General features: G+C 38.6%; 2 protein-coding genes across 2 annotated transcripts in view; one reads left to right on the plus strand and one right to left on the minus strand.

The window, feature by feature from the left end:
- LOC129776042 (netrin receptor unc-5-like) overlaps nucleotides 1-27,162 on the minus strand; it is a 413,378-nt gene that overhangs the window by 329,449 nt on the left and 56,767 nt on the right. The gene's annotated exons all lie outside the window — the stretch shown is intronic.
- LOC129776043 (uncharacterized) lies at nucleotides 23,345-25,964 on the plus strand. The gene is made up of 3 exons (XM_055781416.1): nucleotides 23,345-23,557; nucleotides 23,691-24,239; nucleotides 24,307-25,964. The coding sequence occupies exons 2-3, from the start codon at nucleotides 23,691-23,693 to the stop codon at nucleotides 25,408-25,410; spliced, it is 1,653 nt and encodes a 550-aa protein (XP_055637391.1). The 5' UTR covers nucleotides 23,345-23,557; the 3' UTR covers nucleotides 25,411-25,964.

Below are 27,162 nucleotides of genomic sequence, written 5' to 3' on the forward strand. Positions count from 1 at the left end.
TCATTGGATTAGATTAGATTCATTAGAGATCAATTAGATTAAATTTTAAATTTGAAAAAATGAAAAAATCCTTGGTTCCGTTCCTTAAATCGCATCAAACAGTTTTCCAGAATGTAACGGTTTCCGACGATAACGTGAGGATTCTCGTGACTTCAAAGCGGCAGTTTTTCTTATTGATGTATCCATTTGAACACAACGTTAACTTTGACAGCTGTCATAATAGCGCACATAAAAAAGGATAGAGTAAGAGGTCAAAGTCTGAAAATTTTCTGGGTTTTCTGGATGATTCTCTTTTATATGGTTCATTAAGGTGCTCATGATAGGTAAATATATTTATAGGACGCACGGCCAGGGTTGCCACGTATATAGAATATTCTGTATTTTACAGATTTTTCGCCAAATTTCATATACAGAATCTGTATATAAATAGTTACAGATTTTCTTTTAAATTTAATATTAAATATTGAATTCATTACAGTGCATACATAAAGATTTTTTTTTATCCCATTTACTTATTTTAGTCTCATTAGCATTTTAGCTGTAACATAACCGAATTTTAATGGTGTACATGTCACATGGTTATCATATGTATAATTAGCACATTACACAAGTTGTCGTTTGCCAATATTCCTTCTATACCATTGCACATGGTACATTTACACAGTAGCCATTTAGGCGTAAGAGTATTCTTTCTGTTCTTCCATTATCCAGTTAGACCACCGGACAGCGGAGACAGTTGATTAATCATTGTTGAGTTATTTATAGAACAGCAGCCCGATGTGTCTTGCCGAACAGAGCAGTTATATGGATGAATCAATCGATCTTATTTCGACCGTGGATCGATCTCCATCGCTGATGATTGTTGCGTGGACGTAATTATTCTGTAACAACACAAAGATAGTCAATGAGGGCCCTGAGTTTTGAACTCACGATCAATCGCTTACTAAGCAAACGCGCAATGTGGCTACGGAGACCCCCTACATAGAGATCTTGATTTATATAAATGTTGAATGCAACCCAAAGAGATGGCAGTTGTTAAGCGAAATCTTGTTCTATTTGAAGAGCCTTAACTATTATTTTCGATCCAAATTAGTATGGCCATAATGAATCCGCTAATCGTATTCTCATTCGAACGATCCTTTGACTAAACCGATTATGCTGTTCCTGAACATTGTTCAACCACTTACCAATAACGTCAATTGCACTTTTTAGTTAGAAAGTTTTCAATTTCGCGAACTTCGTAATGAGACAAGGATGTTATTATTGATCATGATGGATGGCTTATGTTCAGAGAGTTATGTGCAACGATTCGCTGATGCTAACCATGACGTGAAAGATTTTGAAGACTTTCTGAGGATGTTTACGTTGGTGTCGATGCAGAAGAAGCTAAAAAAGGATTGGATGCAGCTAGGAAGCTGACCTTCAAATCGATTTGTCGTGACTACCATATTGAACTCGTGAAACAGATTTCAAAGCGATTTGATTTCAGTGATCCTTAAAATTTCGTCAAGTCCAAACCTTGATGATTTGAAGCGCCAATTTCCTCAATTCCTTGAAGAAGCTAATAGACAAGCTGTTGGATGTCAAAAGGCGTGATGAGATATTTTTGTATCCATTGGTAAGATCGTTTGTAAGATACTTTTTGAGATACATTCCTCAGCGTGTGTTAAATTTTTCAACAAAACAAAGTCCGGAAATCGGTTGGCACCCACAATTATGGACTCTATTCGGATGAAATTGGCGAAACATTTGAAGGCAAGGTGCAACAAAACCATGTATAAACATCATACAAATCAAAGAAAATCCTTTCAATTATTTATTTTGTTGCATTGATACGAATTTAACAACTCATAAATAAGAAAAAAATATATTCAAAGTGAAATTAAACCTTCGTTTTCATTTTTTCCCTCAATTTTTCCATACAGATTTTTATACAGATTTTTTTTGCTTAAAATACAGATATACAGATTTCTTCAGGAAATTTTACAGAATTAAATGTGGCAACCCTGCGCACGGCCCAGACAGTTCTAATTCAGTGCAGAGAGACGACATTGCATCGTGTATTCTATAGAACATGTTCGTTCCTCTCAATGACTCCCAGCTGCGTTTCTCTGTTTTGGAGTATGATTACCTAGCTATACATTTGTTCCGTACAGTTTTCTGCTTCCATATCCAGTCCATAACGAGCAACCTGGTGAGCAACCGGATCCTCGAGGCACTCCAAATAGCCAGTGCGTCTAAAAGGACTTTTTAACGTGAGACTACGTCTAACATTTCGATATAGGGGGTCCCAACGTTTCGGGTGGAAAAAAGTGAAAGATTTTGAACGTCAATATCTGTTCAAATAATGGATGAATTTTGATTCCAAATACACAAATTAATAGGAAATATCCCCAGCTATGTTTTGCCTCAGTCTTTGCCACAGTGGAAATTGTAATGGGCTATAAATTTGAAAAAAAAAATGTTGAGAGCTGAGAGTTGATTTTGGAATACTGCTACGGTGCGATTCGCTAGCATCGCGCATTGGATGTATTCTGTGGAATAACATATGCGTTTGTTGAATAAAATAGGAAACATTCCCAGCAAATTAACGTTCATGTACAAAGCTCCGATAAAACAATCCAAGAGAAGGAAGAACCCAATAATAGTGAGGTTAAATCGAAAACTTGTGTAGAAATAAAATGAAAACTCATCAGAATCTAACGAAAATCAAATCCAGCAACACCAACGACAGCAACAAAGTTTTTATCAACACTAACGCCAATGATAACACCAAATGTTTTATAAGCTTGGAATTATGTCAAGCACTTTTAACCTTTTCAGTTTATCTTCAGCGACGAAAAATGTCTACATCGATATAGAAACAGGGCAGTAAAAATGCGTAGGATAGATAGGGGCAATATGGTCCCCCTATGAACGAAACGTCCTAAATCATGTAGGTACCAGGGTTGCCCTAATAAAATCTGTGTTTTTGATCTCAAAAAATATTTTTATCTGTGTTTTTTCTCAGAAAATCTGTATCGAAATCTGTATTAACACTTTACGGTGGTTTGTCTGCTTTCAGCCACCACAGCAAAGAAGTATACTAATTTTTTTTTCCCAAAATATAATTTTTATTAAGGCACATGTGGCGTTAGCCTGAAGGGGCCGGGAGTTCAATATTTTGACAATTTTTGTCTTACAACTATGTTAGTAATGTGTAACCGATTACTCGCGGTTGGCTCGAGGTTAGTATTACAAGTGTTCTCATAATTGGTATGTTGCAGTCTTCGATGCTCTGTACGTGTGCCCGACACGGGATACTTCCTATTAGGATGCAGCTGACCATTAATCAGCAACGCCCCCCTAGTCTGTACCCCATATTCAGTTGTACAAAACAACGATATTGTCAGTGTTAGAATATGGCAGTTTTTGCTTCCGATCAGCTGCCAGGATTCATATTCTCAAGCTGGAGAGGATACAATATCGTTGCTTGCGTATAGCCATGGGGTGTTTGCATTCGACACATACGATGAGTCTCGAAGTTTTGGCAGGAGTACCCCCGCTCACTCTTCGGTTCACAGAATTATCCGTGGTGCGTCTTTCTCGACTCGAGGAATCCAGGATAGAATAGTCACTAGCCGGCGCAATCATCAGCTCGTGTAGAGTTGTCATGAGCGGTACAACCTTTGGCTCTTGTTGAATGATCAGTGGACTGCACAACCTTCGGCCCGTGCATCTGTAAAGAGTGTGTGTATGTATTGCCGCGACTAAGTAAAAGTTTATCGATCGGATAGGAGGGATATGAAACGGGGACACAACGAAGGAAACATCATTAAACGTTGACATCGGTGTTTCTGAGGAACAGGTATAGATGAAGCAGAAGATCAGGATCACGGCTACCTAAGATATCCCGGACAGGGATATCCGATTGTCTGCCTTGTGCTCTCAGTGCTCTAGAGAGCTGAGAGCGAGCAGCATGGAACCGGATACACGACCAGACAACATGCTCGATGTCGTGGTAGCCATCGCCACAATCACAAAGATTGATTGCTGCGAGCCCAATGCGATAGAGATGCGGGTTTAGGTTGTAGTGATTGGACATAAGCCGAGATATCACGCGAATGAAATCACGACCTACATTCAATCCCTTGAACCATGCACTCGTCGAGACCTTAGGGATAATCGTGTGTAACCAACGACCGAACTCATCTTCACTCCACATGCGCTGCCAACTTACGAGCGTATACTGACGAGGAATGTGGAAAAATTCATTATAAGCAATTTGCATTTCAAAAAGTGTGCCTTCTAAAGCGCCCACCTTAGCTAGCGAGTCCGTTTTCTCATTCCCCGGAATCGAGCAATGAGAGGGAACCCATGCTAAGGTAATCTTGAATAATTTTTCAACCAAAACACTCAATAGTTGTCTTATTCTTGTTAGGAAATAATATGAGCGTTTATCAACTTTCATTGAGCGGATTGCCTCTATTGAGCTGAGACTGTCTGAAAAAATAAAATAGTGGTCGATGGGCAATGTTTCAATGATCCCTAATGCGTAATATATCGCACCCAGTTCAGCGACATACACGGAACAAGGATCTTTGAGTTTGAAAGAGGCACTGGAATTCGCATTGAAGACGCCGAAGCCAGTGGACCCGTTTATGAATGAACCGTCAGTAAAGAACATTTTATCAGATCCAACTTTCCCATATTCTGCCGAAAATATCGGCGGAATAGAATCGGAGCGTAGGTGATCTGGGATTCCATGGATTTTTTGTCGCATGGACAGATAAAAAATGACAGAGGAATTGCAAAAGTATGGGAAGCAAACTTGGTTGGAGATGCCTGGTGAAGGGTGCACGTCGTGGGTAAGGTACTCATGGTATAAAGACATAAAACTTGACTGAGGAGTCAGTTGTAGTAGATTTTCGAAGATATCAATCACCAATGGATTCATGATCTTGCAACGGATGAGAAATCTGTAGGATAATTCTGTGAACCGAAGAGTGAGCGGGGGTACTCCTGCCAAAACTTCGAGACTCATCGTATGTGTCGAATGCAAACACCCCATGGCTATACGCAAGCAACGATATTGTATCCTCTCCAGCTTGAGAATATGAATCCTGGCAGCTGATCGGAAGCAAAAACTGCCATATTCTAACACTGACAATATCGTTGTTTTGTACAACTGAATGAGGTCTCCTGGATGGGCACCCTACTACTAATATTATAATTCAATATATAATACTCAATATATAATTACTAATATTATAATTCATGCAACAATTCATCAGTTCAAACTTTTCCTAAACGAAGTTTAATGTCTTGTGAACTTATTCACGAAACAAACGGTGCTACTAGAAATAATGGATAACGGTACAAAGTATGAACAAAAATTGCCATCCGTGCTTAAGGAAAGGATTAATCGAAAACTCCATGTATTGTGGTACTGTGTAGATGTGAAGAGCATTGTTCTGTATGTTCAAACAGAAAGATGAAAGGCGAAAGACGTCAAACTAATTTTTTTTGTGTTACATACGAAAGATATCACACGGAAAAGAATTATAGCAAATATTTTTAAAACATAAACATAAAAACATTGTTTAGTAAATACTTATCAGAAGTTTTCAAAACATAAAGGAATCTTGTTCATCCTTCATAATCTCATATCACAGCTTATTCGCGTAAAAATAATTGCGACCAGTACGACACACATGTCGAAATTTAATACGACCGCAAAGGATTAAATTTATAAGTTCAATCTTGAAGCATAATCTTAGCTTTAGTATTATTGATTGGCATAGTTATTATGAATTTGACGATGTTGATGGTATCCACGAAAAAAATCGTATTCACTGTGCTTTAGTAGATAAAATGTTATTTATTTATTGAAAGGCTAGCCGATGACGCAGATTCTTGCATTTTTTCGCCTTAGATTGAACATGAGAAAGCAGTACTAAACGCTACATATGAATGATATAATCGCTCTCATTCAGACTGATTCGAATGTATGAATACGTTTGAAAAAAGATTTATTTGGAAAATTTACACTTTTAAAAATTTGTCCCATTTCCGTCAATAGAAAACACTACGGAGCAAAAGGGGCCACCATGTGGGGCAAAATGACCATGTTTATTGATTGAATAATTTAAGCATGTTTTCGTAGGGGAATAACGTAACAAGTTCATAAAACGAAAGCTTATTCTATTTTGCAACTTTCGCGTGTATTTAATTGGATTTCATTCAGTTTGCATGTACAAAAAAAACACAATGTGATCAAAGAGATGGGACTACAATTTTACGTTGCTCAAATCAGATTTTGGAATTTTTGGTCTGCACCTGTTGAATAATGATAATAATTTTTAGTTTACTTGCTGGTTCTATAGAAAAAAAGATAGTTACTGGAATCACTGATGTTTTATCGACATTGAATTTTTTGGTGGAGTGATGTATTTCTGCAGTTCGTCCTCCAGTAAATCGAAGAATTTCCCGACTGCAACGCGATTGAATCATTTAGTCCTAGCGGCGGGGTTGCTTCTTGTGTCCGAAGTGAGATTTGTGGGTGACACTTTCGCAAACCAGACACAATGCACAAAGGAAGTTTGTCACACCATCGTACTTCTTTTCGCTGCTTCGGTGGCTGCGTTCAAACTGGTCTGTGATCACTTTTTACAATCGGATGTTCTGATATAATTCCGCACTATGATTCCACATCTAACTATTGCCAACTATGTGTAAAAATTTTGACAGCTGTTTTTACAGGTTATGTTGAAAAAATACCTGGTCATAATGCCCCAAGCAGGTATGCCCATTCCGCCCCGTACATTCACACTCAATAAAAATTAACCGATCTTTTACATGGAACGGCAAAGCAGCGCAATAAATCAGTGAAAATATTCAGAAATAATATCAGTGCGAATTGATATAAAGAGCAGAGTCATAAATCTCAGCATGAAGCGTACAGAGCTTATTTTTTTAACTGCTTTTTTATATGTTTTTTCGTGATAGGCGGTCAGTGTGATATTTCTTTCAATATCTTTATACAACAATTTAATTTGAATACGGTTTTCACGGAGATACTCATCAAGAGTATTTCTAACACAATTGTTGGCAAATAAGTGTTATTGGTTCAATGAAAAGCCCAAACGAACGGTGACCCATTTCGCCCCGCCTGGTCATATTGCCCCTATCTACCCTATGTATAAATTTCAAAGGACGCAGTACGATTCTTTCGAACTGTTTGTAATACTCTTTATAAACTTTTATCACATGCGTTACTAAGGAATATTATATGAGTTTTTTTTGCGTTCATTCCAGTTTACTAGGGGGATAATACAATTTCTCTTCATTAAGTTTTTGCATTATCTCATCTAGATATTATTTGCAAAATTTCACACGATACATTGGATGTATAATTCGCTGACGATAAAGCTAGAAAACCTATTGTTTGTACCCTTACCGCTATGATAACATAATTATAATTGAATTGTAACGCTTGTAGATACGAATGCCTCAAACGCATTAATAGCATTTATATCATTAAACATTCAACGGAAGGATACTAGTACAATCCTATATTCTGATTTAAATTTATAATTCATCAGGAAGTAAATAACTTCCTCATATATCACTCGGTTATGCATGTGCTTGCAAACAGATAAGACCCAACTCCACGCTTGATAACTCCAGTCTTCAGATAAATAGTTCCGTCTGTAGTAAGCTTATCAAAAGAGATAGACAGAGCAACATATCCCCCTGCTGCTGAACATTGCAATACAACCGTACAACATTCACTATCTCACATGTTTTCGCATTTCAACAACATTACGATTTTGGTGGGGGAGAGGAGGAAGAGTCGGAGCCATTCTACGGGGTCCGAGAGTAAAAGCGCATTAGACACGCGAATTAATTTTCCGAGGCAAAGCTGATAAGCTTCCAAAACAACTTCTCGGCGGCTGGCCTCGGCCTATCCACTGTGGCTGACCAACTTTATCTATCTAGGAGGAATGCACCTAGCAGGGCGCGTCAATTCTTTCCTCCGCGGCAACCGCAGACATGGCCAGGTCCACATTCGCGTTTGCACTGTCTTACATGGCTATAAATTGTGTTCACTACACCTCCAACGGAACATGAGAGCCATGAAGAATGGACTATCCGGTGTATGTGCGGTGCGGTGTACAGGATGCAGGATTATCCAGCATAATTTTAGCACAGCTCACCGCAAGTCACTTGTAAGACGTACTTTTAATCGAATCGGATAAGTTTTCTCCTCGAAAACTACTTTTTCGCAAACCACACGCTTTGAAATCCATTAAAATTCTACATAAGTAAGCTTCAAGTTTGGGTCGAGGAAGCATCCGCATGTGATACAGAAAGCATAAATAAGCCGGGTGGAAATTTATTACAACCAGTGCAGAGACCCTTCGCGCGCGCGGTTCCGAAAACGTGTGGAAACGCTCCGTCTCATTTCCATTGGCGAGGCTCCACTTTTGGTTGCGCCCCTCTGTTTTAGCGCTAACATCGGGAAAGATACTGTATGCTCTGCTTTCGAGAGGGTAGCTTTATTGAAAGTGAAATTTTTAGAGATTTATTGCGATATTGTTCGCATTCGCTAAATGGTGCTGGCGGCGGCGACCGGACAACAAGACCGAAAAAAAGGCTCGTTCGAAACCACTTCGTATTATGTTGCGGATCCTCGCACTGTGAGGGTGGGAGGGCGCACTGATCGTTGTGTTGGGTTCTCGTTTCAATTTCCGACCGGTCTGCGATGTCATGTTGGCCGGGTGGCCCCGGCAATTGAACGTGGTACCGCTGTTTTCGCACATATTTTGTCTGCCTTCGGTCTCGTGGGCATAAATTTTACAATCTCGGCATTTCTCCACTCATAGGTCGTGAGTACACGGGATATGATGCTATAATTGGAATCGAACATAATAAAATCTAGACGGCCGCCGGTTGAATTTGAGCAATTTTTTGTCCCAAGAGAAACAATGCAGCAGAGAGCGGTCGTCTGGATGGAAACCGTGAGGAAAAATCAATCTCGGCAATTTTGCGCCGAAATACAGTGAACAATAACAAGAGTTTCTAGTAAAAGGTATGTCTACTTTTGAAATAAGTATGTGTAAGTATGTGTATGAGTTTTTTTTCATGAGCAATTCCAAATGAAATCGACAAATGACAAAACATGAGTATTGTTGATTCGAATGAAAGTGTGTATTCCGTTTGGGTTAGAGGAAATATAAGTTTTCCACAGCAATTGGGAATTTTTTGACTCAAGCGTAACTTTGAGAAGGGCGTATCGATTTGAGTAAGAGAAATCTTTGATAATTTAGATCTCAAAAACTATGAATCGTACCGAAATAGTGTCTTAGAAAGAGTTATAGAGTATTGATGGTTGAATATGAAAAAAATATACACTGAGAAAAAAAAATAGTTTTTTTTTCATTTAGAAGGAGATTTATAATAACCTTTTTTTTGTTTTAAATCACATCAGGATTCATAATGTGTGGCTAAAAATGATTGCTACATACAAAAATTCAAAGTTTCGAAAATTCCTAAAAATTCGATGTTCCACAAATTTTGTCCAAAATAGTTTTACCATCTTGGGCCCATTTTTTAAATTTTCTACATGACTTCTATTTTGTATGGAAAAATAAAACAAAAATATGTGTTTTGGGTATTGCAAATAGAAAGTTTATTTTGTAAATAAAAAAAGAGTACTAATTTTTTTTCTCAGTGTACATTTTTTTCACATTCAACCATCAATACTCTATAACTCTTTCTAAGACACTATTTCGGTACGATTCATAGTTTTTGAGATCTAAATTATCAAAGATTTCTCTTACGCAAATCGATACACCCTTCTCAAAGTTACGCTTGAGTCAAAAAATTCCCAATTGCTGTGGAAAACTCATATTTCCTCTAACCCAAACGGAATACACACTTTCATTCGAATAAAAAATACAAGTTTTTAAAATCTGCATTTCAAAATCTGCGATTTCATTTGAATTCGAAGGTCGATTTTTTGGTATTTTTTTATTTGTCTCAAATTTAAATATATATATATATATACATATATATATATATATATATATATATATATATATATATATATATATATATATATATATATATATATATATATATATATATATATATATATATATATATATATATATCTCAGAAACGGTTGATCCGATACATTTGATATCTTCCGCAATGTTTCAGATTATTATTGGGACTATGTGGAGAAAGTATGCACTGTTAAAAAATGTTTCATTTTTATTTTATTTCGAAAATTACACCTAAGCGGGGATCCTGGTCTGGAAGTTCGAAAAATCTTATTTTTTTAATTTTTGGGAAGCTTAGGCCCTCAGAAATGTTGTCCTAAAAGGATTTTCAAGGGATACAGTATTGCTGACTGAATTTTCAAACGCGTTTTTCTCGAAATCATGCTTTTTCAGGATCTACTCGATCGATTTGGCTGAAGTTTTTTATTAGCATATAAAAATGAATTATCTAAAGTGCGTTACATAGCCTTTTTTTTATATTTCATTTTTACATTTTTTTATGAGCTTCTAAACAGCGATTTTTCATGAAGAATACCTCATTTACAACAAAAATGGCCACCATTTTGCCTTTAGGTACTGTCAAAGTTTCAAAATATTTATTGGAATTCGTTCTGCGACAACCCTTTGCTTCAGAATCGATACCGCCAGCAAGATAACGATCTTCAGACAGCATCTACACATTCAGCTGTCAACAGCGTAATAATCAATATTCGTAAACTCAAAAAATGGAAGCTACATCTTAAAATATACCCTCAACAATAACCAAAATACCCGAACACTTCACTTTTTTTTAACATCCGAAAAAAAATCACGAAAATACATTATTTTTTTACCTTCCAGACAGAGGTCCCCCCTTAAGTGGAGTTCTTTCTTTTTGTCAATTATTGCGCTTTCTGTGTGACTTTTATTACCAAGGAATCACCCAACACGCTCTGCGAAGCCGTATCTCTCTTTCGTTTCCGTTGGTATGTTAAACGGGGTGATGCTTGTTGCTGTACAACTGGATGTGGGTAACGTGTGTGTGTGTGTGCATCAAGTATATGCATAAAAGGTGGGATATTACCGTGCAGCATAACAGGCGATATCAGCGAGATTATTAGTATAGCCTATGGTGCCACACATCCTCCCCCATCCCAATAATATAGAAGAAGTGAAAGTAAAAAGTAAAACAACGAAATGGTCATTTGACCAACCTTTTATCGGTTTCATATAAAATATTTCTCAAAAATTCTATTGCTACACCTATCGTTCGGTAATTCACTGTCAAAAAGAATCTGGTCATCCTGATCCGCTATCGATAAGATCCGTCATGAGCTGTTTTACCTGCTGTAAGTGAAAAACAAAGTTGGCACTAAAATCTTTCGCGAATGAGTTCGCTTGCTATCAGTTTTCAAAAACGCGACTGATCTGGAAGATCAAACTGTCTACAAGATTCTGCGCAATCATATCGATCCGCTATCGAAAAAAATTAGCGCACTCATTCCGAGCCACTATCGATCGAATCCTGCGCAGTCATTTCGAGTCGGTATCGACAGAATCCTACGCGGTCATCCCGATCCACTATCGAAAAAGTCTTGCGCGGTCATACCGAACCGCTATCTCCAAATCCTACGCGACCATCGCGAGCCGCTACTGTAGATACCAGTATCAATGCCGGTTCGGAAATTCTCTTAGAAAAACCTTCGTAGCTCACTTTCAAAATTATATTTTATATTCCCCTTTCAATAACACGTCCTTTCTCGTATCTGTTCTCACTCAAAAGATCTCTTTCCTTTTTCTCTCTTCTCCCTCGTCATGGGTGTTCCTATTAGGTTTTCCTGCCAACTAACACTGCCAATATCATTTGATAAATCTAGCTAATTAATACCCTACAGCTACCGACAAAATTTTACGCTGTCGATTCGGAGAAATGCAGTCATCTGCGTCATCCAGTCCTCATCCCGGCCCGGTGCCGAATGAGGAACAACAAATATATCCTATGAAGATCTGCTGATGGCAGTATGTTGTGGATAAATTTAATATGCCTTAATAAAATGTTTCAACCACCTTTGGAATATATAAGCCTAATTTTATGGTTTAATTAACTAAATATCCAGTCAATTTCTGTTCTCCATACCGTCGCCCTAGCCGTACTTGTCTAATTTTTTTCTACGGTCGACCCGAGCCGTACTTTTTCTGCGCGGTCGTCCCGATCCGCAAATAATGTTACTTCCGATTTTACACAGCACGGTAATCCCGATCCGCACTCTTATTATTATCATTTTATTATACGGTCGTCATAACCCGTACATACTATTTAAGATTTATCTAATTTACCTTGCCATATTAAAAAAAGTGGAACATATCAGTGTTAATAATTTGGTTCGTTTTGGAGGAGGCGGTCTGGCGTGGTGGTAACATCCGTACCTCTCACGCTAAAGGTCACGAGTTCAATTCTCACTCCCGACATTCTTCAAGAAATGGAAGTAATAGTGACGAACCAGCCGAAATGTGTTGAAAGTCACTATAATAGAGAAAAAAAGAAAAAAAATGTTCGTTTTCCTTTGGAGTAACGCTTATTATTATTATATGACTCGTAATCTTGAGTTTCAATGCCCCAGTCGCTCAAGAGAACCACTTGTGTCCAGAGATGCTAGATTTGAAGACATGTCTTCATTTTGAAGACAGTTGACTTACTGTGAAAACATTTAATTTTGTGGAGACTGTTCAGTATGATAGCGTACGTGGGTTTCTAAGGGATCTTATTACCATGAAATTCTAATTATTGGTCGAAAATATCGCCAAAAAAAGGGAGGGTTTTCATCTCAGTGTCATCAACGCAGACTTTTGTCCCGGGATCATTCATTTGCTTTTTTCAAGCCTTTCCAAGCAGAAAATCCACAATCATATAGAATGAATTCCACAACGAAACGACTTTTACTTCAAATTCTGGAGAACTTCCAGCGGTCTGAATACATATTGTCTCTAGAAGACATTAGTTCATTTGCACTCGAGTGTTCGAATGATTGTGACATTGTATTTTTATCATTGGGCCTTACTATACAATAGATTAACTTATATAGACCACTTCGCAAATCGAAGATTTTCCGGTCACATACCGTTTCAATAATTGGCTCTATGGATACGGTCTGAGTTACAACCAAAATTACAAAGCTGAAATGAACAAATTGAGTTATCACAGTACCGCTTTTGTGGAAGAACTGGGGCTACATGCACTCAGTCAATGGTTTATCAAGCCAACTATCATTTCCAAAACCATGAAACAAAGTCCGCAGTTGCGCAATACATTCTTCGTTCACACCTACTGAAATAAACCTCACAACCTCAAGGCAAGTTTCATGAAATGCGCTATATAACAATAACAATTAGAATAAATACTGAATATTCTATCAAACCTTGTTCAAAAGTAAGATTATGGTGTCCCACAGTTTCATTCCAAGATAGTCAGTGATATTTGACGTAGGACTACGTCTTTCATTTCTGTACCAGGGTGTGGGTTAAAAGTTTCGAAAACGAGAGCGGTACGATTGGAGTGCAAAGTTTTGAACGTTAGTATCTCTTTGCCGGAGGAACGGAGTAGTACGATAATCACTCCATTCGAAAGACAAAATGTTCATGAGTTATATGATTGCTAATTATTGACCCGAAAACTTGTTTCGATAGATTTAAAATTGCTCCGAAAACAGGCTATTGAATTAACACAAATCTGTATATAAGCTGGCGCCCGCTCGGAAACCCATTTAATTGCTATTGCGATGTGAGATGAGGATGGTCACGCTCGCACGCCTATGCACTATACTCTTCTCACCCAACTCTGAACTGAACGGAACATTTAGCGAAAAACGAAGTGTGAATGACAATTCGATACAGATTGTTTTCAAATGGTGACATTGGCTATGGATTTGATGCTTGTAGAGAATATTCCACCATATCAAAGAAACCATATTGTTTGATGAAAGTAGGAGCTCCAATTTCATTTGTTGACGTATGCCACATTCGAATCGATGATTCTAATTGGCGGAGAGGGGGTATTATTCGTGCTGGATATTTTCGAGGATAAATTGATTCCTCTTTTGAGCGCTAATTATTATTTTCCAACTAAACGAAGTTGATTGTAGTCATTTTATGCAAAAGATAAAATGCTTTAGAGGTAAATGATTATTCATTAATGACCCGAAAACATGTGAAGTGACATGAGAATGGTCTCGCTAGCTAGTCAAACACAATGATCCTCTCCCCCAATCCCATTTATCTTCTGAGCCGGAACGGAGCTGCACGAATACCGCTATCGACCGATGATTCCAATTGTCGGTGGTTGGGGAGGGGGTATTATTTGTGCTGCGTATTTCCAGGAAGGAATCGATTCCTCCTTTGAGTGTTAATATTTTTTTTCCGGATAAACGAAGTGGTATGATAATCACTTTATTCGAAAGATGAAGTGTCTAAGAGGTATATGCTTGTTACTCCTTGATTGATAAGCCAACGTTATTGATTACCCTTTGACCCTTTAAAATTTCCTTTTACTATAAATTGTCTAGTAATTCTACAAAAATTCGTCCTTATAATATAAAATTATTTTCAGACACAATTCTCGTTCAAGATTTTTCAAACATTTGGAAATAACATGTTTCTCCGTTGCATGGAATACATGTTTGATACAGAGAATATTACAAAATAAAGACAGCTCAAATCGGACCATTCCTTCCTCGGGTTTAGGGCACACCAACACATTTGGCCTTCCATTTTTGTTTATATAGATAGAAGATATAGGAATGCGTTATTCCGTCTGAAAATCCTTTTTCACTTTCGAACAAAAATCAATTTCGTTAGCGCCAACATCGAATGGACTAACAACGCTTAGCTAACTGTAGAACATATGGGAATTCAATTTCCAAGTTTTCCGATTTTTATCTCCGCTATATTGATCTACGGGAAGAGACGAATACAACGAAATATAGATGACTCAAATTTAACCATTCCTTCTTCGGGTTTTGCGCTTACCAACACATTTGGCCTTCCATTTTTATTTATAGACATAAGATATGGAAATGCGTTATTTCGCCTGAAAATCCATTTCCACTTACGAACAAGGATCAATTTCGATAGCGCAAACATCGAATGGACCAATAACGCTTATTATGATGTAATTTTCGAACATGTGGGGATTCAATTTTCCGAATTTTCCGAACTTTTATCAGAGTTTTCCGAAAATTTTCCGATTTTTCTCTCCACTATATTGATCTACGGGAAGAGACGAATACAACGAAATAAAAAAGGCTAAAATCGGACCATCACTTCTTCGGGTTTTCCGCTTACCAACAGATTTTGCCTTACATTTTTATTTATATAGATTGTAGGTTGTCCAATAAATTTGTGCTCAATTCATGTTTTTATCGTGTAGGTCTCACTACTAACAATGTATGTAATTGTGGTCCAGGATGTCATAATATCTAGTATGTTGTTTGGTTATGTGCAAATGCAATAAATGAATTTAAATGGCTGCTGATTTAGAAAATCGAAAGGGTATACCCACGTAAATCAGATTATGATAGCTTGAGTAGTCGCGATCTTACAATATTCCGGACAACGTGGTAACGAAGGAGATAATGATATTTTTATCTATGATATATTTTGTAGTCATAGATTGATTTGACTCAGGCTTATATTTATGTAGGTCTTAACTATTCAGACTTGTGTTTAAAATGATACATGATGACTCTTTGTCTTCTTCTGCATGATTGAATAAACTGAAGATAAGCGTAGTGATGGCTTCAATGGTATTTTTGAACAGAATGCGGTACCGAATTCTACCACGTTATGTCATCTAACCCGTTTAAAGGATACAAGTACACACAGGAAACGGTTTTTCCAGGGCATCCATTTGACGTATCAAAAGAGAAAAAAATACAGATTTTGAACAATGAAAAACTCAATTTAAATGCAATTACTACACACAATCACAGTCCTATGTCAAGATCCCGTCCGTGCCCCTAGGCTCAGACCCATCAACTTTTTTTTGCTATTATTACACCCTGTTCATATCAAACAGTTGTCGAAATTTGTTAACATGGCTGAGGGCGTGAAGGATCCCCAATACTTGACATTGGATATTTCTGACACTGAACCTCCTCCTGAAGAGCAGAAGGATAAAGTGGAATTAGAGTAAGAAAATGCTCTATATGAGATACAAAACTACGAAGATGAACACGTTGAACAGAAACACGATTTTCGTCTAGAAGAATACCCTGAGGGTTCCAAAGCTCCATGCATTGTATATTTTAGACGAAAATCCAAACCTCTTAATGTCATTCGCATTTCGAGGGAACTAACCCAATTTTTGTCTTATGTTACCGGGAAAGCAAACTGGATAGCCAACCCTCCTGTATGGGCAAGCATGTTGACATATCTCTCTGTTCTTCTTCGTTATCCATGGATTACACGTGGAAGGTAATCTAAGATCCTAACAGTAGTGATCACCTTCCAATAACTTTATCGATCGCTAATGAATCAAGACCTGCTGAGTCAGCTGATATTGTGTATGATCTCACGAAAAATATTGACTGGAGGAAATAATATCTGAAGCAATCGAACTTCCTCCCCTCGAAGAGTATAACTTTATATCAGGTTTTCCTACCACGATGAGTCGCGATAGTGTTGTGGTTGCTACCAGAGAAGGTACCTGCGAGTTAGTCCGTAAACAATTCAGCGGAGTCTTTGTCAACGAAACTCTTAGTAACGATCAAGTTTCTGCTACTACTAGCAACGTTCCCAGCCTATCATCTGTCAAAGGGTTTCCTGAGATAAATGCAGCTATTGTACACGATGCCTATAAAAATTGAAAAAATCTTCAATTCCCGGACTCGATAGGTTTGATTTACGATAGAACACTTCAAGTTCAAAAGATACGTTTACCTACTATCACTTACTGACGTCGCTATACATTACTTTTGTGGGACAAGGAATGCTCAAAGGTCTATCATGAAAAAATCATCCGTTTTCGAAAAATTCAGGAAAACTGGATTAGTGGAATGGTCTCGAATGTACTAAGCTTTAGAAGTCAAACTAAAATATTTGATAAAGCGTGGATATTAACAGAAGTTCGTCAATGGATTGTCAAGGGAGACTTACTCTTCGGTTCACAGAATTATCTCACAGATTTCCCATCCGTTGTAAGATCATGAATCCATTGGTTATTGATATCTTCGTAAATCTACTTCAACTGATTTCTCAGTCAATGTTTATATCTTTATACCATGAGAACCTTAGCCACGACATGCACCCTTCACCAGGTATTTTCAGGGTGCGATTCACTCTATTGATCATTGTAACATTGCTCATCGACCATTATTTTATCTTTCCAGACAGTCTCAACTCAATAGAGCCTATCCGTTCGATGAAAGTTGATAAACACTCATCTTATTTCCTGACAGAAACAAGACAACTATTGAGTGTTTTGATCGAAAAATTATTCAAGATTACCTTAGCATAGGTTTCCTCCCATTACTTGACTGTTTTTCGAATTAATCGGCCAAATGTTTTCCAAAAAAAGTGTTTTTCAATGTTTTAACTGAAACAGCCCGAAAAGTAGGATATTTTTTTCGATGCGGATAATACGAACATAGAAAGTGATAGAAATTCGTTTAGCCGCACTTGAAATAAAAAACTTGAAACACTTACAAAACAACTAGGAATGTTCTTACTATCGGGATACTTATTTGCTGTAGTGATAGTATATTTAAGTCACTTTAATTGAAAGGACGTGCGTCACAATCACACACACACACAAGGCGGCATCGGTGGATATAAACATTCAAACGTCGTTTTCCCGAGACATACGTTTAGCCGCAGGGCATAAAAATCAAGTTTTCGCATAATCACCAAGCCTTTATCTGTGTTTTTTGAAAAAAATGCCTGGGAATGTTCAATTTACAAAATATATAATCGATGTGCAACGTAACAAGGTGGTCAGATTAGTGATTTACGTAGAATTTAAAGGAATGGCGAAAGGTATTCTATTGACGGAAGAGGAGCGGAAAATAATAAAGATATGGAAACAAAAGTTTGCAAAAAATTGCAATCCCATAGAGAACCTATGGAGAATCTTGGCCGAGATGGTCTATGCAAACGGATGACAATTTGACAACATTTCCAGTCTCAAGGCAGTAATTCAGGAATGTTGGGCTATTATCAATATGGCAACGCATTAAAAGCTGTCTGACTCGATGCCAAATCGAGTTTTCAAAGTGATCCGAAATGAAGGTGGACATACTAAATATCAGCTACCGATTGAACTCGAAAAATTGCCGCACAAATTTTCTTTTATTGAAATTTTAGGATGCGGCTAAACGAATGTCCACCCTGATTCCACATATTTGAATTACTTAGAAAACAAAAAGCGAATTTATACTTTTTTTGACGTGGGACTACGTCTAACCGAAGTATATGGGGGGTAAAATGAAAACATAAACACAGAACATGCAAAAAAATGAAAGATTCTGAATGCTTATAACTCGAACATTTCTTACTGTATCGGAAAGATGTTTGCATCAATTGATAGGGAATATTTCTATGCATCCATCGCAATTAATAAAATGTTATTTATCATTAGATAAACAATTGAATAACTGTAAAATGTTAAGCGTTATCTAAACGCCCTAACTACCTCGTTTTGATTGGCCCGATTTACAGTTTCCCCAACACAGCCATCATAACCGAGCAGCCTAGGGGAAATCGGCATTCCAAATACATGAAAGTATGAAGATTTTTGTTCTCACCGAAATGTGTTCCCTAACACAGACTTCAAAACCAAGCAGTGTTGGAGAAATCGGCATTGCAAACACATGAAAGTCGGGGGTATTTTTGTTCCGACTGAAATGTGTTTCCCTACCACTGACTTTCAATCCTAGGGGGAAATCGGTTTTGCAAATAATTGCAAACTGCGAGTACTTTTGTACTCGCTTGCCTTTGTGCAGACTAGAATATGTTTCCTTAACACGGTCTTCTAAACATAGGAACCTGGGAAAATTTAGCAGACATTAGAGGCGAATGAACTGCAAAGTTTAAAACCTCTCTGATTCATCATCAGTCAGTCAGCAGACATTAGAGGCGAATGAACTTTCAAGTTTAAAGGCTCTATAATATAAACAGTATAAGGGGTACTTTCCTCATCCGCATGTTTTTTTTTGCACTCCAAAATGTGTTTTCCTAACACGGATTACAAAAACGGATACGAACACAACGCTTTGGCTCGGTTATTCAAGATTGCATTGAAGGATATGCCTGCTCACTGAATTTCTGGCACTGAGTGCCTGTAGTTCATTCGCGGTTCGAGAAGTACGTGCACTTGAGAGATGCAAACTTCAGAGGGAAATGTAAAATAAAATAATCGTTTGATAATTCTTCCGTTCACATATTTTGTCCTGTTTGGCATCATACCAAACATGAAAAGACTATCATTAACTTCACTTGTAACGAAGAACATAATCTATTACAATGCATGAATTGACCTTACATGGCATTTATTCAATCTCTTTACTCGCAAAGCAAATATATTAAATTCGATTGAATTCGGAAATTGTTTAATTCAATCAAAAATTTAATCAATACAAACCAATGATTGCTAAGCTAAGCTAGTCCCACGTCAACTTTGCGGTTATATCATAGTTTTTTTTTAAATTCGTTTATTTTTAAAGGCTCAGTTACATAAGTTTAAAGGAGCCGAATTCTTAAATATGTTTTTAAAACTATATATATACAAACAATTTTCTTAAATCTATGGTTAGTAATGTGGGAAACCAATTACTCGCGGTGGACTCGAGTTTAGAAGGGTGACATAATTTTTCAGGAAAAGGATGGGATATAAGGAAATTATTACAATGTTGATAATCACACACACTTAATTCTTAAATCTATTGTGAATTTACATTTCAACTTGTTCTCCTGATTAAAGCAAGGGGACCAATTACTCGTAAAGGAAGAAAAGCAGGGTATAAGGATATAACGATAATCACACACGAACATCGATAGCTATAAGGAAAACATATATTTGGGACATGTAATCAAGGTCTAACCGAGCCAACACATCTCTCACCGGCACATTGGGCTGCCTTCCTCTAGCCCGAAGGGAGTTTTCTAAATTCGATCTGGCAACAAGATACATCTCACACGACCAAAAAACGTGTTCGATGTCGTGGTAACCTCGGCCACAAATGCAGAGATTGCTACCGGCCAGATTGAAACGAAAGAGTAACGCGTCTAACGAACAGTGATTGGACATGAGTCGGGAGAAGGTGCGAATAAAGTCCCGACTCAAGTCCAGACTTTTGAACCATGGTTTGAGGCTAACCTTAGGGATAATCGAGTGAAGCCACCGGCCCAATTCATCTTCGTTCCGCTTACGTTGCCAGTTAGCGATGGTATTTTTACGGACTAAAGAATAAAATTCATTGAAAGCGATTTGACGCTGATAAATATCGCCTTCAATCGCACCTACCTTTGCCAATGAGTCAGCCCTCTCGTTACCCGGGATTGAGCAATGTGAAGGGACCCAGACAAAGGTAATGACATAACAGCGTCTGGTTAAAGCACTCAAAATTTCTCGTATTCTCTCAAGGAAGTACGGCGAGTGCTTTTCCGGCCTCACTGAACGGATAGCTTCGACAGAGCTCAGACTATCCGTTACAATGTAATAGTGTTCAACAGGTCGTGAGGCGACGCTGTCCAGCGCCCAGTGTATTGCTGCCAATTCAGCAATATACACTGAGCAAGGATTCTGAAGACTGTGGGAGGTGCTAAAAAGTTCGTTGAACACTCCAAATCCTGTGGACTCGTTTATAGTGGACCCATCAGTAAAGTACATATTATCACAATTGTTACGCCCATACTTTGCATTGAAGATCGTAGGAACGATCCCCGATAGAAGATAATCTGGAATATCATGGATTTTCTCCTTCATGAACAGATCAAAATGCACAGAGGAATTGATGTAGTCAGGAAAACAAACACGGTTGGGAATATACGAAGAAGGATCAACCTGCATGGAGATGAATTCATGATATGAACTCATGAATCCGGAGCGAAAATTTAGCTCGATCAGCTGCTCAAAATTCCCGATCACCAATGGGTTCATAACCTTACACCGGATGAGGAACCGAAGAGATAATAAATTGAAGCGATCTTTTAGTGGGAGTGGGATTGAAAACAGAAACTGCCATACTCCATCACTGAGAGAATAGTTGTTCGATACAACATTATAAGATCTTCGGGATGGGCTCCCCACCAGGTGCCGGTAATTGTACGGAGAAAGTTTATTCTTTGTTGACATTTTTTACTCAGATACCTAATATGGGCCCCCCAAGTACATTTGGAGTCGAACCAGACCCCAAGATATTTGAATGACATAGCATGAGTGATCGGTTTACCCAAAAGTTGAAGCTTTGGTTTTGCTAGTCTATGCTTCCTAGAAAAAACCACCATATCTGTTTTCTCCGTGGAGAATTCGATCCCTAGCCCAATGGCCCAGGTTGAAAAATTGTTCAAAGTATCTTGTAAGGGTCCTTGCAGGTCGGATTCGTTTGATCCTACGACAGACACCACTCCATCATCTGCAAGTTGTCTTAGGCTGCAATTTTGTGTAAGGCAATTGTCGATGTCGCTTACATAGAAGTTGTACAAAAGGGGGCTTAAACATGAGCCCTGGGGGAGGCCCATGTAAGAGAACCGACTTACTGCCGAATCTCCGTGAGAAAAGTTCAAATGTTTCTCACAAAGCAAGTTATATAACATATTATTCTATAGAGGCGGCAGACCCCGAGAGTGTAATTTGTCTGACAAAACCTCTATTGAAACAGAATCAAAGGCCCCCTTTATGTCCAAGAAAACTGAAGCCATTTGTTTTTTTTCGGCGTAAGCCATTTGAATTTCTGAAGAAAGCAACGCAAGATAATCATTCGTTCCCTTGCCCCTGCGGAACCCATATTGTGTATCTGAGAGTAGGCCATTCGTTTCAACCCATCGATCAAGGCAATCGTGACAAACCTCCCACGAAATTTCGCCAATAAGCACGTTTTTTCCCTTTGATCAAATTTTTGAACTGGTTCTCAAGGGATAAATACGTTTGAAAATTTTCAGGGGTTCCAAGTTTCCGAAATACTTTAAATGCATTCGATTTTTCTACATAAAGCTTGGAACATATGCTATCCTACCATAGATTGGGAGGCCTACGACGAATAGTGGAACCTGGGATGGGTTTCGTTTTAGCGCGAACCGCGCTGTCATAGATCAAACGAGAAAGGAAGTTATACTCCTCCAATGGAGGTAAACCATCTCTGGAATTGATGGCTAGAGCAATCGCGTCCGCATATTTTTTCCAGTCAATGTGTCTTGTGAGGTCATATGCCATGTTTATAGATTCAGAAGAATTCGACCCAATGGTGATGGAAATTTTTATTGGCAAGTGATCACTACCGTTGGGGTCCTGGATTACATTCTACTTGCAATCTAACGATAGTGAATTCGAGCAAAGCGAGAGGTCAAGAGCACTTGGGTTAGCAGGAGGTTTAGGTACACGTGTTGTTTCCCCAGTATTCAAAACGGTCAAAACGGATATTGAAGCTGTTACAAAGGTCATATATCAACAATGAACGATTGTCGTCGTACTGTTCCCCCCAGGCAGTTCCGTGAGAGTTGAAGTCTCCCAAGATTAATCGTGGCTCAGGAAGGAGTGAGCACATGTCAACAAGTTTCTTGCGGCTAACCGCAGCTCTCGGAGGCCAATACAAGCTGACAATACAGAGGTCTTTGCCTCTGATGTTTGCATGACAAGCAACAGCTTCGATCCCTCCAATAGGTGGAAGGTCAATGTATATCAAAGTTATAACCCACCCATTTTTTTTAGAATGAATTCGATGAAAATAAACAATAATCGTCTTTTATGAGCAAAACTGTACAAAGAATTGACTTATTTTTCAAAATATTGAGGAAAAATAGGGTGCGGCTAAACGAATGTCTACCACTGTAGTGGGTGAATATGAATATCAGTGTAATATTTACGTATGTATATCTTCGGGATTTTATGAAAGTAGTGGAACAGGGTTGAGAAATTATGAGAACTAACGATGTGATAAGTAAAACTTAACAATTTATAAATTCCCGATAATGTCAAGGACGCCCGACGACAAGACAAGTAGGGTAACATGGGGTGATTTGGACATATGGGGTGATTTGGACCACCCCTTTATCTCAAAAAATACGGCTCAATTTGGATTTTTTATAACGGTATTTCCTTTTATTGTTGAACCGTACGTACCTAACGCAAAAAAACCTTGGTAAAATTTGACAGGTGGAGAGAAACGGGAAATAAACAAAACAAGCACTTTGATTGAATGAAATTAGAAGTTTTTCAATCGTGGTTTTAAGGTTTTTTCCCACTGATTATACAAACTTTTCGCGTATTGTGCAGTACATTTCGGTTCGTCTACAGAAGAGGAATTATTTGATGCAGAAAAACTGTAAGTTTGATAACAACAAATGAAATAATTTGCATTTAAATTTTCGCATGATGTGTGGGGTGACATGGTCACGTTTATGTGGGGTGAATTGGTCCTACAAGTTTAAAGCTTTTTTTGGTCTAATTGATTCCAGATGCCGCGGAAATACAAAAAAAAGATGGACAGACAACGTTGGAAGGAGGGGGAACTTGAAAAGGCAACGCAGGCCATCAAGGACGGATTTTCTCTGCGCAAAGCATCGAGAGTGTTTGCAATTCCTCGAACAACATTGATGAGAATTGTGCAAAATTCGTCGGCCGCATCCGAAGAAACACACAGAACCGTTTTCTCTTCCCAGCAGGAACAGGAGATGCTCAACCATGTTCTCAACCTGCAAAGTCGGCTATATGGTTTGACGGCACGTGATATCCGGAAAATGGCATTTGAATTAGCCGAAAAAAATAGACTTCCTCATCCGTTCAATCCAAAAACTCGCTTAGCCGGAAGAGATTGGTTCATCGGATTCATGAAGCGCCATCCAACAATTTCAATGCGAACGCCAGAAGGAACATCAGTAGCAAGAGCTAGAGCATTCAATAAACCATCAGTCCAACGGTTTTTCGATGTTCTTGAGAGCAAATTGAATGTAATGCAATACACACCATCACAAATTTATAATGTTGATGAAACGAGTGTTTCCACGGTAGTATAAAACTATTTTATTTTATTTTTCTTAATATGAATTTAATATTCTGTTTTTGGTTCGCAAGGTTCCAAACAGCAGCATAAAAATAGCTGCAAAGAAAGGCCAGAAGCGTGTGGGCATCATAACAAGTGCGGAAAGAGGCGAGTCGACGACAGTGGTAATGTGTATGTCTGCGTCGGGACATTACATACCACCAATGATAATCTTCCCCCGCATGAGAATGAACGATCAATTGAAAACTGGTGCTCCTCACGGTACAACATTTGCTTGTAATCCTTCTGGATACATGACCACAGAATTGTTTTCGGAATGGTTCAAGCATTTTGTGCAACATGCACGACCCACATCGGAACGCCCTCTTCTGTTGATTCTTGACGGTCATTCTTCCCACAGCAAGAATTTCGATTTTTGTGAAACTGCTGCAAAGATGCACGTTGTAGTAATCGTGCTTCCACCTCATTGCAGTCATCGTATGCAGCCGTTGGACGTAAGCTTCATGGGTCCTTTCAAAAAGTTCTACGGAGATGCTACCGGCTTACTTTTGAAGAAAACTCCAGGCAAAGCAGTTACACAATACGACATAGCGGGTTTGGTCGGAATCGCTTTTCCGCGTGCAGCGACACAAATGATAGCTGCGAACGGTTTTTCTGCTACAGGAATCTGTCCATTCAATCGGGAAATATTCGAAGTGGACGATTTTGCACCCGCAGAAGTTACTAATCAACCAGAAACTGAAACGATATCTTCCCACGATCAAACCCAATTCGACGGTGTTGATCAAGCTGTGGATGCTGCGGATGATTCTTTCGAAGTTGGCCCGTCAGACATCATTCCTCTACCGAAAGCAATTGCATCAAATGACAGGAAGCGAATACCTGATAAATCTTGCGAGTTGACAGCAACAAGTCATCGTAAAAGTTTGTTAGAAGCTGAAGTTCAAAAGTCGATCAAAGCTATGCGTAAAGTCCAGAAAAAAGTTGTTCCGAAGAGAAATCGTAAAAGGAAGGGAATGGATTCGGATGTCACAGAGGATGTTTTATGCGAGTATTGCGCAGCATTATTCAGTCAGTCCCAATTAGGGTGGATGCTGTGCATTAGTTGTAAAGTATGGTATCACAATCAATGCACAGAGAATGAAAGCGTAACATGCCCCATATGTATGTTGTAAATCAATGTGAAATGAAATGAAAGAGTGCCAAGTCATGTTAAATAATAATAAAGAACATGGTATTATAAACGGATAACTTCGAAATTATTTTGAAATAAAAAAAATTTGGGTAATGCCATAAAATGTGAAAAAGGAATTGCATGGATTCTATGCAATTTTTCTGGTCTGGCTTCTGACCAAGACACCTGGTATCAATTCCAGAACACTGTTACTCATTGAAATAGAATCCTGAATTACTTGACATAAACATAAGTATGTTTTTTCGATGAAACACACACATTTTTAACATTATTCATATGATCGACAACTATGACCAAATCACCCCACTGATGGACCAAATCACCCCACAGATGGACCAAATCACCCCTCATCAAAATTTAATGTCCAAAAAACATCACTTTTGTTTTACTATATATTTGATAGTTTAAAGCTTAATATGATTATCAAACATTGATGATTGAGAGAAAACAAGTATAGCTCAGTGTACAATGTGACGTTTTTAATTTAGACCGTATTGGTTTGGAGATATTAGGTGATTTGCTTAGGTGGCCCAAATTCCCCCCTTTTCCCCTAATCCGAATTAGTGTAGCCGACACCAAGCGAATATTTTTTACGAAACGTGCGGACGGCAAAGTTTCATCCTTTCAACCTTGCTCATCTGATTTTTGTCGAGCGTATGGTATTCCCGATGGTAGTATTTTCAATGCCTGTAATTATTTTAAACACTAAACTAATACTAATTATGGCCGTCTCACATCGAATTCCTCCAATGCTACTGAATAACTTCGGTAAAGTTTATAATCTTCATTCTCTATATTTGATCGATTCCGGTGTGGTGTGAAAACAGCCACCGGTGCCACCTTCAACCAGACCCCACACGTTGATTAATGGTTCCGGAAACATCTTTTGATTTATAATTTACGCCACTTCCCGAACCCCAAGTGTACCAAGTCGGGCGCCATACATACACACACACGACCGCCCAAAGCGGAACATTAACCTTTGTGATTATCACATCGTTTTCAATCGATTGCATTTCTAATTGATGATGATTTGACGGGAGTCGACTGGGAACGCCACAGAACGCCACAAAGTGACAACATGAGCTCCCAGGAACGTCCGTCTGCCGCCGATCGGTTTTCGGTGCAGGAAGTTCAGCCCGTTCAATTATCAACCCGTTCTGCCGTTCAATATCAACTAAGTGGCTGGTCAATAATGAATGCACTTGCATTATGATTGTGGCGGCTGGATAATAATCCACACACAGCCACACGCACACACACATTGTAGGTGGATGACCGTTATTGACGCGCCATCGGTGGGGAAAATTGTATGCTCTCCACAAAGCACCACCCCGACCGTCAAGCAAGGAATTCGACGAAACTATAGTCAGAAAGTGGGGAAGAACAAGACGGAAGCTATTCTAAAGCATCACAAACAAAGCCTTTCGGAAGGGTTGCAGGGGAGCCCAGAACCAGAGACGCACGTATTGCGTTGCGCCCGGTCGAATTGAAATGAGGTGAAATTAAATTATGTTCTCATTGTTTGATTCCCAAGTGGGATGGCACCAAGACGGATGATACGGGCATGAGAGGGTCGTGGGAAGTATCTGCTGGCACCGGCAAAATTATATGATGACACCGGCAGAATCTTCTCCCGAAACCGTTCATTTACCGACAGCCGTTGCATTCAGCGGTTAGAGTTAGGAAGCGTTCTTACTGATCTTACTGAGTTGAGTATTGCTGCGACTGT

This window comes from Toxorhynchites rutilus, chromosome 3 (assembly GCF_029784135.1).
Source record: "Toxorhynchites rutilus septentrionalis strain SRP chromosome 3, ASM2978413v1, whole genome shotgun sequence".
Taxonomy (NCBI): domain Eukaryota; kingdom Metazoa; phylum Arthropoda; class Insecta; order Diptera; family Culicidae; genus Toxorhynchites; species Toxorhynchites rutilus.